General features: G+C 31.1%; 1 protein-coding gene across 3 annotated transcripts in view; it reads left to right on the forward strand.

Moving 5' to 3' along the window:
• HGF (hepatocyte growth factor) overlaps nucleotides 1-11,753 on the forward strand; it is an 81,910-nt gene extending 70,157 nt beyond the window's left edge. For 2 of the 3 annotated variants that reach the window (XM_036863601.1, XM_036863603.1), the window contains 6 exons: nucleotides 1,003-1,099; nucleotides 3,634-3,708; nucleotides 4,592-4,738; nucleotides 5,253-5,359; nucleotides 5,481-5,626; nucleotides 8,058-11,752. In XM_036863601.1, coding sequence (XP_036719496.1) covers nucleotides 1,003-1,099; nucleotides 3,634-3,708; nucleotides 4,592-4,738; nucleotides 5,253-5,359; nucleotides 5,481-5,626; nucleotides 8,058-8,234 — 749 coding nt within the window. In that variant the 3' untranslated portion in view covers nucleotides 8,235-11,752. Of the gene's footprint in view, nucleotides 1-1,002; nucleotides 1,100-3,633; nucleotides 3,709-4,591; nucleotides 4,739-5,252; nucleotides 5,360-5,480; nucleotides 5,627-8,057 lie in introns of all 3 variants that reach the window. The other variant, XM_036863602.1, reaches the window with a different exon arrangement.
• Nucleotides 11,754-12,044: the final 291 nt, after the last annotated feature.

Here is a 12,044-nt window from a genome sequence, read left to right on the forward strand (position 1 = left end):
AAAATATGTTATATTTAACTTTGAAAAAAGCATGTATATTGCTTTTACCTAATTGGGGGCAGAAGGTATCCACTGGACTTTCACCATCCTTTAAATTAAATCAGGATGCTACAGTCAGAAAGAATGAAACCCGAAGATTGGAAAGTTATGCAGTGTCTTTATCCTGCTCTATCTTTAAAGCTCTTTGCATGCTCTAGGAGGCAAAAGATGACACAATCTGAGAGGTTCAGTTAATCCTCAGCTTAAGAAAATCTGTTGGGAGCTGCTTTTATCTGATTTTCACACATTTCTTGGGCTGAAGGAAGTTACTCAAATGTTTTGATTTAAGAGACCACCTGCTGTGTCCCAGGCTGAAGAGCAAATGGAAATCTATTTTAGACCATGGACAAGAGTGGAAAGGATAAGGCAAGGAACACAGAGGAGGGTCAGGAAAAAGTTTACTTCAAAGAATTCTGAATTATATCATTTGGATATAATGATTTAGACATAATTATGTCATTTGGATAAAATTTCAGTTAATATAACTTTGGTAACATGTTGCAAAATGGTTCTACATTCTTACTATACAAATTCAGGAGTAATAAACCAAATATAGTTTTTTTATTTTCGCTTAGGCTATTGCTTTTCATTGACATTTAGAAATAAGCACTGTAAATAACATTGTTCCATTTTATGTTGAGGTTGTTAAGGGAAATACAATTAATGTTAGACCTGAAGAACTTGTACATAGTGAGCAAAGCCACTGTCACTATCATGGTAATGCTGTTGACCTTGAGTTGATTAGTTTTTCTGTGTTACCCATCTACTTAGATGAGGATAGCAAACATTTTGGGCCTGATTTGGCACTGTAGTTATGCTATTTACCTTCTTTTGTCCAAAATGTTCTTCTGACACAATTACAGTAGTTACATCTGTGTAGTTACCATTGCACTAAAGAAAGCTGAGAGGCATGGATTATTTCAAAATGTGTTATCAAAATGTTATGTTTGGTCCTCTTTTTAGATCCTGTAATATCTTGCGCCAAAACAAAACAATTGCGAGTTGTAAATGGAATTCCAACACGAACAAATGTAGGATGGATGGTTAGTTTGAAATACAGGTAATTATTAATAGACACAAATCATACATATCTGGATTATTTGCAAAAGTTATATTCTCAGCAGTATGGCCATGTGTAGTCGTGCAGGTTGTGCCCTCCACAAGGCACCTGTATGAGGGGGGGCACAAGAGGGGACTAATCACATTCTGCTTGCCAAAAGCCATGGATTTTGCAATTTGTGCCTCCAGAGATGGTGCCATTTTAAATGCTTACAAAGGTCCCATATGTGTTTGCATTGACCCTGATGTGGCACTTCAATTCTCGTAAAGCAAAAGACAACTACACAGAGAACCTACCTATACCTTGATATCACCATATAGTTATAATACTTATATTATTAATTTCCCAATCTAGTATATTATGAGATTATTTTTTAACTTGTCTATGCACAATCATATCAAAAATTTTATATTTGTTTTTAATTTCTGACTTTTTTATTGTCATTCTAATGAAAAATAGCAATAATTTAAAATTCTAGAACATTTCATCATTAAGGAAAAGATTAACAAATTATACTGATAGTTGAACAGTCTTGAAATTATAATATTCAGTGTGGATAAAAAAATTCTTGACATGTCTATTTCTCAATGTTGTAAGAATCAATGCCATGTTCTATGTAAAATTTTTCAAAATATACTATTATACAAAATTAAGATTAGTAATTATGTTGTAAGAATTAAATATTGAAAACAGGAGTTAGCTTAAAACCTGATCATACAACTTTCTATATACTACACATATTATACTGTATGGTAATCAGAATGTTAAAATATCTTTGTCTATATCTATCTGTATTGGAACCTCATCATGCAACATACGCCAAAGTGCACCTGAATTCTAGCCACATTCTCCCTTGTTTTCAAGACACCCCATGTTTCTCTCTCCGAGCCTTTGTGCTGTGGTTCCCACTGTATGTTGTAGCTTTCTTCCTCTGTATTTTATGCCTGGAAAACCTTTCATTCTTTAAATACCAACTGGAATATCTCCTCTTTTTGGAAACCCTCCCTGTTCCTTTACCTCTAGCCTCCTAGAATAGAGGAAGAAAATCCATTTTTTTTAACCATAACCAAATCACAGTGGCATTAAATTAGAATAGAGACAACTTGAAACTGAAGTTTTTTTAAATTAAGTCAATTCTTAACAAGCATGAAGTTTATATCCTTTGATATATATATATGACTTTAGATACCAGGTAGAAGATGGCCTAAAGTTCTCTTTTAGTGTATCTTTCTTTCAAGGAGTAACTCATCAATTTTTATAAATATTTATGTTGATAATTGTAGGGTAGCTGTCCTGGGTGTGTAGTACCGAAATAGATTTATGAAACTCACCAGAATATTAAAGCTGATTGTGCAATATGAAGGCTTAATGAAGGCTGTAAAACTTGGGGGGGGGGGTGTTTTATTTTCTTTATTATAGAAAATGTTCCAAGAATCTACATCTTTGAACTAATTAGAGGATCTTTGCAAATCTCATTACTCGAGGAAAAAAAAAGGCAAATACTTTTCAATTTATTCTTATTCAAAGGAGACTTCCTTTGGAAGTCTCCATCCTTGGAGAAGCAGGTGAAACTGTTTTTCATCAGATCAGAGTAGTATAAACTTTTTTTTAAAAAGTACTTTTCCTTTTAAATCCAAGTTCTTAGTAACAACAGCTGTTTAGCTATTCTTCCAAAACTCACAGAGAGGATTAGAGATTCAAACTCGATATATATTCTTAACCTCCTGTGTGGTACAGGCCATAAATAACTGTGGTCTTAGTCTGGGAATCTTATTCTATTACCCTCTGAAGCACTGAACATCTGTACGCTTTGGAAATGTAAATTGTGAATAGTTGTACTTTTTTCCATGTGTCTGCCAAAAAATAATGGATTTACAGATTTTGGATACATCAAGTAAATATTCTAGTATTTATTATTCTCTACAAATATTTTATAATTTCCTAGATCTGTCTTGCAAAATTGTTTTGATTTTATAAATAAATGTTATATTGTTGGTCTTAAGCTGAACAAACAAATTACTCAAACTCAGTTATACTCTAAGTTAATATATCAGAACTACATAATGGTAATGAAAGAAGGGAATAGCGCATAAATATTATATATGGTTACCACCAGATGGTTTTCAGATTTTAAATAAAAACTCAAATTTGCAGTTTTCATAATCAAACACTGAATTTAAAATAGGTCTAATTATCCTATATTTGTAGCACATACTTTCTCTCACAAGGATAGACACACACACACACGTGAACATATGTGTTGGGAATGGATCTTTGTGTGTAGTGACAGCGTTCCTCATATACAAATAAAGTTGCTTTCATAAAATTGTAATCACATTATGAAAAAAAGTTCTAATGCTATAATCATCAAATATCATCCTTCTGATAAAAGGATTACTCGTTTTATTCTAGTTGGGTTAATGTCTACATTTTTCTCTCAACGTGTTTAACAAATGGAGCCATAGGTTTTGCATTAATTGGCAGGCACCCTTTCTGCACAGACGTTACTTGTTTCTCTTTCCTCTTTCTCTTAGAAATAAACATATCTGTGGAGGATCATTGATAAAGGAAAGTTGGATTCTTACTGCAAGACAGTGTTTCCCTTCTCGGTAACGTATTTCTGAAACCAATATTTGTTTTGAGCATTTAAAAATATGTATGGCTTCCACTTAGCTTTAGGCTTAGAATGTGTATTCATTTAACAGAGATTCACCAGCATAGGGTGAACAAATTAATTTCTTTTTTTAGATTTAGCTTATAAAATTTACCTTGACTTAATTGATACTTACTTATGGGTACTACTTCTGTTCACCTCTTTCCACGATTGGCACTACTCTCATTTGAGGAAAAATTTTGCTAGAATTATGTTAATAATTTTTACCCCAACCTCCTTCTTGCACTGTATATTTCTAGATATTCTTTTTCTGAATTATCAACAAACTTCTCTCAATCCTCACTTCTTTCTTATGTAGAACCAGCCTCAGAATAATACTGAGAATAATTTTCAATGGAAATTAGCCTAAGGAAAAGATAAGGAGGTAGCATTTGTAAGCTTACTCCTTGATTCCCATTAAGGTCACATTGATTTTGTTAGTATAAATATTCAATCCCTGTAAAATATATATATATATATTCAATCCCTATTAACAAACCAAACACACACATTTGAGATAAAAAGGAAAATTTGCAATAAATTATAACTCATGTAATGTGCTTTACCTGAGAATGTCTCATAAATGACCTACTCTCTAGCAAGAATAAGCAAGTTTTCGGAAAAAAAAAAGCCATTTAGAATTTCAGCAATTTAAAGGTTCTTCCTGCTTATATGTTCTTGTAGTATTCAGAATATCCCGTAACAAATGTGTTGCTCTTTATTATATTTTAAAGTTTAAATTTAGGTTATTTATCTGCCCTTATAAGCTAATATAACGATATATGTGATTAATATTACATATTTTAAAGTTATATTTTATATGTTAATTTTTTACTTAGAAACAAAGACTTGAAAGATTATGAAGCTTGGCTTGGAATTCATGATGTCCATGGAAGAGGAGATGAGAAACGCAAACAGGTTCTAAATGTTACCCAACTGGTATATGGGCCGGAAGGATCAGATCTGGTATTACTGAAGCTTGCTAGGTGAGTTCCTTTAGATAGTTTCATATTTTTAACATAGAATGGAATTGTTGAAGCTTTTTCTTCAACTATGTTCTTATTCTTTCTCTCTCATGTAGATGTATTATAAAAGCATATGTCACATGGTGTGTGTGTGTGTGTGTGTGTGTGTGTGTGTGTGTGTGTGTGTGTGTGTGTGTGTGTGTGTGTACAGAGGCAAAGAGAGGGGCATTTTCAAATTTTTCAAAAGTGAATAAATGAAATTGGACCAACAGTATGATCAGCCTGCTCTAAAACCAAAGGTTAGTGAGCAATTATATGATAACTTTAACAGGTAAAATAATGATTAAAAAAATAGCAGTGACCATTTATTCTTAAATATTTGTAAGTAAATATTCATTTCTCTACTACCTACTCCGAAGCAAAATTGTTTATTCTCTCTAAATGAATCATATTAAACATTCACACTACATTTTAATATGTTAATTTTGTGTTGAATCCAATCAAGGTTACTTACCATTATATTTTCTCTTTTCAGGCCTGCTGTTCTGGATGATTTTGTTAGTACAATTGATTTACCTAATTATGGGTGCACAATTCCTGAAAAAACCACTTGCAGTGTTTATGGCTGGGGCTACACTGGATGTAAGCTATTTTTAGAAAGACAAGGCAATATCATATGTATTTTGTAAAAATATTTTATATTTGTTTATTTTTCTTATCTTACCCTGTGCTCATTAACTGTACATATTTTGCACCATTCTAGTGATCAACTCGGACGGTCTATTACGAGTAGCACATCTCTATATTATGGGGAATGAGAAATGCAGCCAATATCATCAAGGGAAGGTGACTCTGAATGAGTCTGAAATATGTGCTGGGGCTGAAAATATTGTATCAGGACCATGCGAGGTAAAAACGGAGATTTTTACATAAGGAGTATGTGATAGATAGCATAGTTTCTTGTGTTTATATTTTCTATTTTTCTCAAATGAGAATCATTGTACACCAACCTGTTCTAAGAGAGAGGAATTGAAAAAGATAACCCTTATTATCCTTGTACATTTTTTTAGCTAAATAGTTAAGCAATCCATGTTTCATTAGCAGCAAACGAAGATGACATTTGTCTCTCAAAAAACAAGAAAATAATACAGCCAAAACTCTAAGAGAAAGCTGTTCAAATTATAAGTATCCAATATGCAGTTTGATACAATAGCTTGCATTTTTCTAATGTTTTTCTAAATGTATCTGATCTTCCCAAATTCTAACTTAACTCTATTAATTTTAGTAAGAGAGACATGCCTGCTTTTAAACTTTTAAATATGTTTTTGGTTAAGCCAGTGTGTGTGTGTGTATGTGTGTGTGTGTGTTTAAACAAATTCTATTTAAAAAACCAAAAGGTCAAAGTTTATGATTTTAAGAGCTTGGACATTTTCATTTGTTAAGCAACTGTTCTTTCCACTTGGCAGTGTTCCTATCCCTATTTCACATAGACAAGCTGTTAAACTGTTATTTTTGATGTTTTTAAGTTAATGAATTTTAAAAATTGCATTAAAATAATACAATTAAAAACTGATTATGTGTTTATAACCACTTTCAAATTTGGTGTTTTTTCCAGTAAATCAGTATCACTAAGATTTTCATCACAAATGAAAATCTACTAGGAGAAAGAATTATTTATCTATAAATATATCTATTTGTTTACTTATTACTGAGTTCTGTAAACACAAAGTTTTGAGCTAGACCAGATCTTTGAGATATTTAGAAAGCTTGCACTTATCCCAGCCCTACTGCCATTACTACTTTGACATCTGCTCTTCAGGAATAGCCTGTAATCTGGTTTGTCATCTATACATTCTTAGATTCCTAACTTTAGCACTGAAAAATTTATCACATATTTGTTATTTTTATCTATATTTACATTCAATCAAATTGATTCAGCCACTTCTCAAAAATGCACTCAAAAAAAAAAAAAAAAAAAAAATGCACTCATCCTCCAGAATTTTTTTTTTACATCACTGATATTTGAAACAGGGTAATATAATCACCAAACCAGGGAAATCTAGACACCTAAAAATGAAATCTCCTAAACATTTGTATAATAGCAATAGCATCATATTTAGTGAAAGTCCCTCAAAATCAATTCTCAAAATGAATTGATTTGAAGAGTTCATATCAGTAATCACTGGTGCATTAATTTAAAAACCAGATTAACACCTGTGGCAGAGTTTATATGAAGTCTCTTTGAATAAACTATTTTCCTTAGTGTTTTATCTTCTATTTCACCCCCACCTTGATTTTCTCTGTCATAGAATGTTAATAGCTCTCTTCTTTCCACCTGTATTACAGAACTAAATTTTGCAGTAGTTTAGTTTTATCTCATCACATCACTACTGGGGGAAAATTAAGATAGTCGGAAGCACTCTTCTAAAGATGCCAAAAATTAGTCACTGCAATCCTAGGAAGGCTACATGGCACAAAAAAGTGATGCAGCATTTTTTAATGATCATATATAACAATGTGTATAAACATATGTATATAAAAATATACACACGAATCACTTTATATTCATCTTTCATCTATCTATCACCTATCTATATATGATGATACAACAGGATTACCATACAAGAAATGCCATGATATCACAGACTACCTTCCACAAAAGGGAAAAAAATATAAATATAACTATATTAACTACTAACACTAAGTGGAGAAACATTCCTTCTTTCTGCCTGGAAAAGCAATTTCCACATAGTAAACAGAATTATTTTACCACCTACAAGTTTTTATTTAACTGTTAAAATCATTCTGGGGGCAGGATTGAGGGAAAGGAAAAAAATTAGAAATAAGAGAAAACTTAATGTGGGTTAATCGTTAAAACTGTATGATTACAGGTGAGTTTTTGGATATGTGTATTTTTCTACATTTTCCAAATTTTCTATATTGAACATACTTTGAACTTCAGAAGAAAGTCAAAAAAAATATGAAATCTATCTTCTTAAAGAGCTATCAATGGTCATGTGTTAATTAGTCTGCATTCAACAAAGGCAAAAACCACTTTAAAACATGAGTGACTATTTTAGAAAAAACAAGTCATACTTAAATGATAACTACACATGATAGAACACTTTGAGCTTTTGTACTTATCTCAGTCCAACAGAAAGACAACCATGGTCTAGTACATCAATTTTATGTCTTCATATTTCAATTGAAGTTATTCTCTTTTTTTGCACATATGTATATTTGAGATGTTAATGTTTTGAGAGGAAATGTTAATGAATTGTTAATTTTTATTTCTAAAATAATACTTTGTTGTTGTTATTGTTGCATGTCTTCTTCCTAGGGAGATTATGGTGGCCCACTGGTTTGTGAACAACATAAAATGAGAATGGTTCTTGGGGTCATCGTTCCTGGTCGTGGATGTGCCATTCCAAATCGTCCTGGTATTTTTGTCCGAGTGGCATATTATGCAAAATGGATACACAAAATTATATTAACGTATAAGGTACCACAGTCGTAGCTGATGTAACTCTGTCTGAAGCTTCCAATAATACAACTCTCCTTTACATGAAGATTTCAGAGAACATGGAATTAAAATGTAACTTAAAAAATCCCAAGACAACTACTTGAGTGTCATGTTTGTTAAGATACTCACTAATATTTATGGGTGTTTTCTGTTGTTTTGTTTGTCAGTGTTATTTTGTAAATGTTGAAGTGAATTAAGGTACATGCAAGTGTAGTAACATATCTCCTGAAGATACTTGAATGGATTAAAAAATGCAAAGGTATAATTGCTGGATGCTAAAGATATAATGGAAAAGATCAACTAATCTCTCTCGGCTGCTTTCCAAGGTTAGTTTCTCAATAATAAGCCATAAGTTAAACATTATTTCAACCTCACAAAAACAATTTATATCTTGTGTCCTTAAATTGTAACTCTATATTAAATTATATTACCTTTAATATGCCATACATTATATTTCATTCATTTCTCCTCACCATGTATCCTGTAATACTGGTACATATACTCTTTACAAAAGCATATACCTATACACAAATGCCTGGGTACACATGTGCATGCACTACAGTTCAAATTGTAGTGTATCTAATATAACCCCTAAATGTTCTGAAATTGTGTACTTATAGTTTTTCCTTAAGAAAAATATAAAAATTTCTAAAGACCAGTAGAAATATTAAGGAAAGGTGCAAGATAGAAGTGACTAGATCATCCTCCATCCATAATCTGCAGATGGCCTCTACTGGTTGGCATGTGAGGTGTGGTCATGACCTACGAAATTAAATAACACCTAACATAGGTTCTTACGTATATTTATCATCCAAGTTATTTTACGTAGTTTCTAATTCTTAAAGAGAAGAGGCTAATATGTGTATTAGTATTATTTCTTTCCTTCAAATTTAGGGACAATTATTTATGCAAGATGTTTTTAGATCTTTTTTCCTAAAGTATTTAAAAAATTCTGAGATGACTAATTGAAGTTTAAAAGTGTTTTGGTCTTTAAAATGTATTTAAATATGTTAACTCTAAGACTTGCTGCTGTGATTGGCTTCTATCTCACCTTCTTTAAATTAAAAACAATATTTAAGAGGAAAATTTCCATGTCTCCAAAATTTGTAAATAGCTTTTTATCAAATTATGCATTAAAATATATATTGAAGAAAGAAGTCAAAATACTTTTCTCTACCTGGAAGTCTTTTAGCCTAATAAAACTTTAGTCAAGTAAAGGAAAAAAATGTAAAAGGAAAGGAAAGGAACTAGCTTGTCTAAACTCTGTATTCAGTTATTTTTAAAAGTACAGTTAAATCTGCTGAATGAGATATTTTATCAAAAAATCTTAATTTTATCTTTATTTTACATAGATCTTTCCTATTGCATGGGAAATATTCAGATTTTGTATTCTGTATGATAACAACCAAATCATACTTATTGTTGTATTAGTCATGATTAGCTAAAGATCATGTATTTGCCAAGAAATGAAATAACAAAGAGCAATAGGATAGGTTCTGAATTTTCACAAAATATTCCTGTATAAAAGTTCTCTAAAAATAATTATTTGAATATTTTGAATCTAGTATTTCCATTTCTCTAATTTGTTTCTTTTGGATGGTCTCAATTAAGGCCAGGGATTCAAATGATGCTCTAAAAGCTCCATAAGACAATGTTCCATCTTGAGTAAAACGGTTTTCACTTTACTCAAGAGCTTAGTCCACAGAGTAGAGGGCAGCAAATCCAGAAATGTTTTTCCAAATTGTGCCATTTTATTTATTTATTTTCTGTAATAAGATCTGTGCTGGTATCAAGAAACAGTGAAAGCAAAGAGAGATCCAACAAGTTGCTAGTCCATACCGGCTTATCTGATTGTATTTCTCTCTCCCTTGTGTAATATACCATTATAATTAACATACAGAAATTTCAAAGGCATATTGTCTAAATATTAAAGTATTTTTCAGTTTCTTCTTGCTAAATGGCAAAATTTTATTGTCACATATTAATGATATTTGTAAAACATTTACTGAATTGTAAGTCTTTTAAATACTCACATTTTAAAATATTTCTTTTATGTCTTTTCCTCTAAATTTCCACAGAGAGATAGGGATGGCCTAGATACAAAATGAAGCTAACTTTATAGACATTTTGAACTCAGTGTTTTCCATTTTATTAAAGGGTAAAAACAAGACCACCAACAAACCATCAGACATGTGTAAAATGCAGTTCTTTCTTTGAGAGTTTCCTTTTAATAGGAGGAGATTGATGGAATTGATAATAAAAGCAAGATGAACAAGACCCATGTTATTTTAGGTGGTACAACAGGGAATAATCATGTCATTTTTCTCTGGTGAAAGATACTATTTCCTGGGCATTCTTTTCTTAATAAACTACAAAAAAAAATTAAAAATCCAATTTATCTAAAAATCCATTTCGAGTCATGGAAAAAAGATCTTTTAAATGAGAAGTTTTCAACGTTATTTTTATTTTGGCTGTTTGAATAATGGTTATATGCTGTTATAATTGTGGACATTTTCTTATGTCTACCAGGAATAGTAATGTAAAATTAAAATATTTGTCGTAATGCCTCTGCCGTGCAGAAGGGATGATAATCCTTTTGTATACTTCTTTAATTTTATTGTAAAATGTGTAATGACTTTTACCTATCTGCTGTGGGCAGGTCCTCAGTACAATGGTTTATATTGAGTCAATCTCTAGTATTAACAGGCTCTTGCTTGCTATCTAAGTGTTTCAAACTATGGGAAATGTGAGACACTGGAAGGCAAGAAAAATAACAATAATGACATGTGATAGCAAAATTGTATTTCACTTATTCCTGTGAATATTTCTTGTTGGTACCAATGGTACTGTACAAAGTGAATGTTATAGCCACAACATTCTCTTGAAAAAAACACTGTCAAGAAATAAGAAATTGCTGTCAGGAATTTTCTTGTTGTTTGTAAACATTTTTTAAAAAGAAATAATGGTTTTTCAATATAGGGATCATGAGGTAAAGAATTTTAGTAAACTCTCATACTAAAAAACTTTTAAATTGACTTGGTCCAAAAAAGAACTACTTTCAATCAATTATATCCCATATTTATAGACAAATTCATTTGAGAAATAAAGTTATTTTAAATGAGATATAGTCTTTATGTGAATAAATTACTTTTCACAATAAAATCCAATAAGAATTTATCTTTCAATATTCAACTGAATTTTCAGCTAAGAATTTACTAATACAAAAAAAATGTTAAAATTCTCTGGACCCTGAAAATCTTGACAGTGTAATTTTAAGTAGGTTCATTTCCATTTGCACAGAAAGTTTCTGTCTTTAGGAAACTGAAAATGGAATACTGTGGATGTTATGACTGTCTTGTGTGTAAATAGGAAATAGATAATCTGCCTATTGAGTGGTATAGCTGGATGCTTACCCAAAAGGGGAACACTGTGGTTATGACGTGTATATACATTTTCTGTAGTTAATAAAGTTGTTATTTTTATAACCATGATTATATTATTATTAATAATAATAAAATATTTTATCAAAATGCTCTCTTTTTCTTATTTTAGTTATATACATGGATATATTTGAATCTGCTCTAGGGCCTAATGCAGAAAACAACAATGATCTCATTGACAGAAATTACATATACTTTGTTGCAAGAAATGTCATGTAACCTGTCTATAGAACTAAGACAAAAAAATATTATTCTATTCCAACTTGTATCTATGGTAATGTCAGTGGTCTTCAGTAAACTATTAATCTCTATGCACTTCAATTTCTCCCACTGCAAAATATAATTATTCATTCTTCATATTTGC

The sequence above is a fragment of the Balaenoptera musculus genome, chromosome 9 (assembly GCF_009873245.2).
Source record: "Balaenoptera musculus isolate JJ_BM4_2016_0621 chromosome 9, mBalMus1.pri.v3, whole genome shotgun sequence".
Taxonomy (NCBI): domain Eukaryota; kingdom Metazoa; phylum Chordata; class Mammalia; order Artiodactyla; family Balaenopteridae; genus Balaenoptera; species Balaenoptera musculus.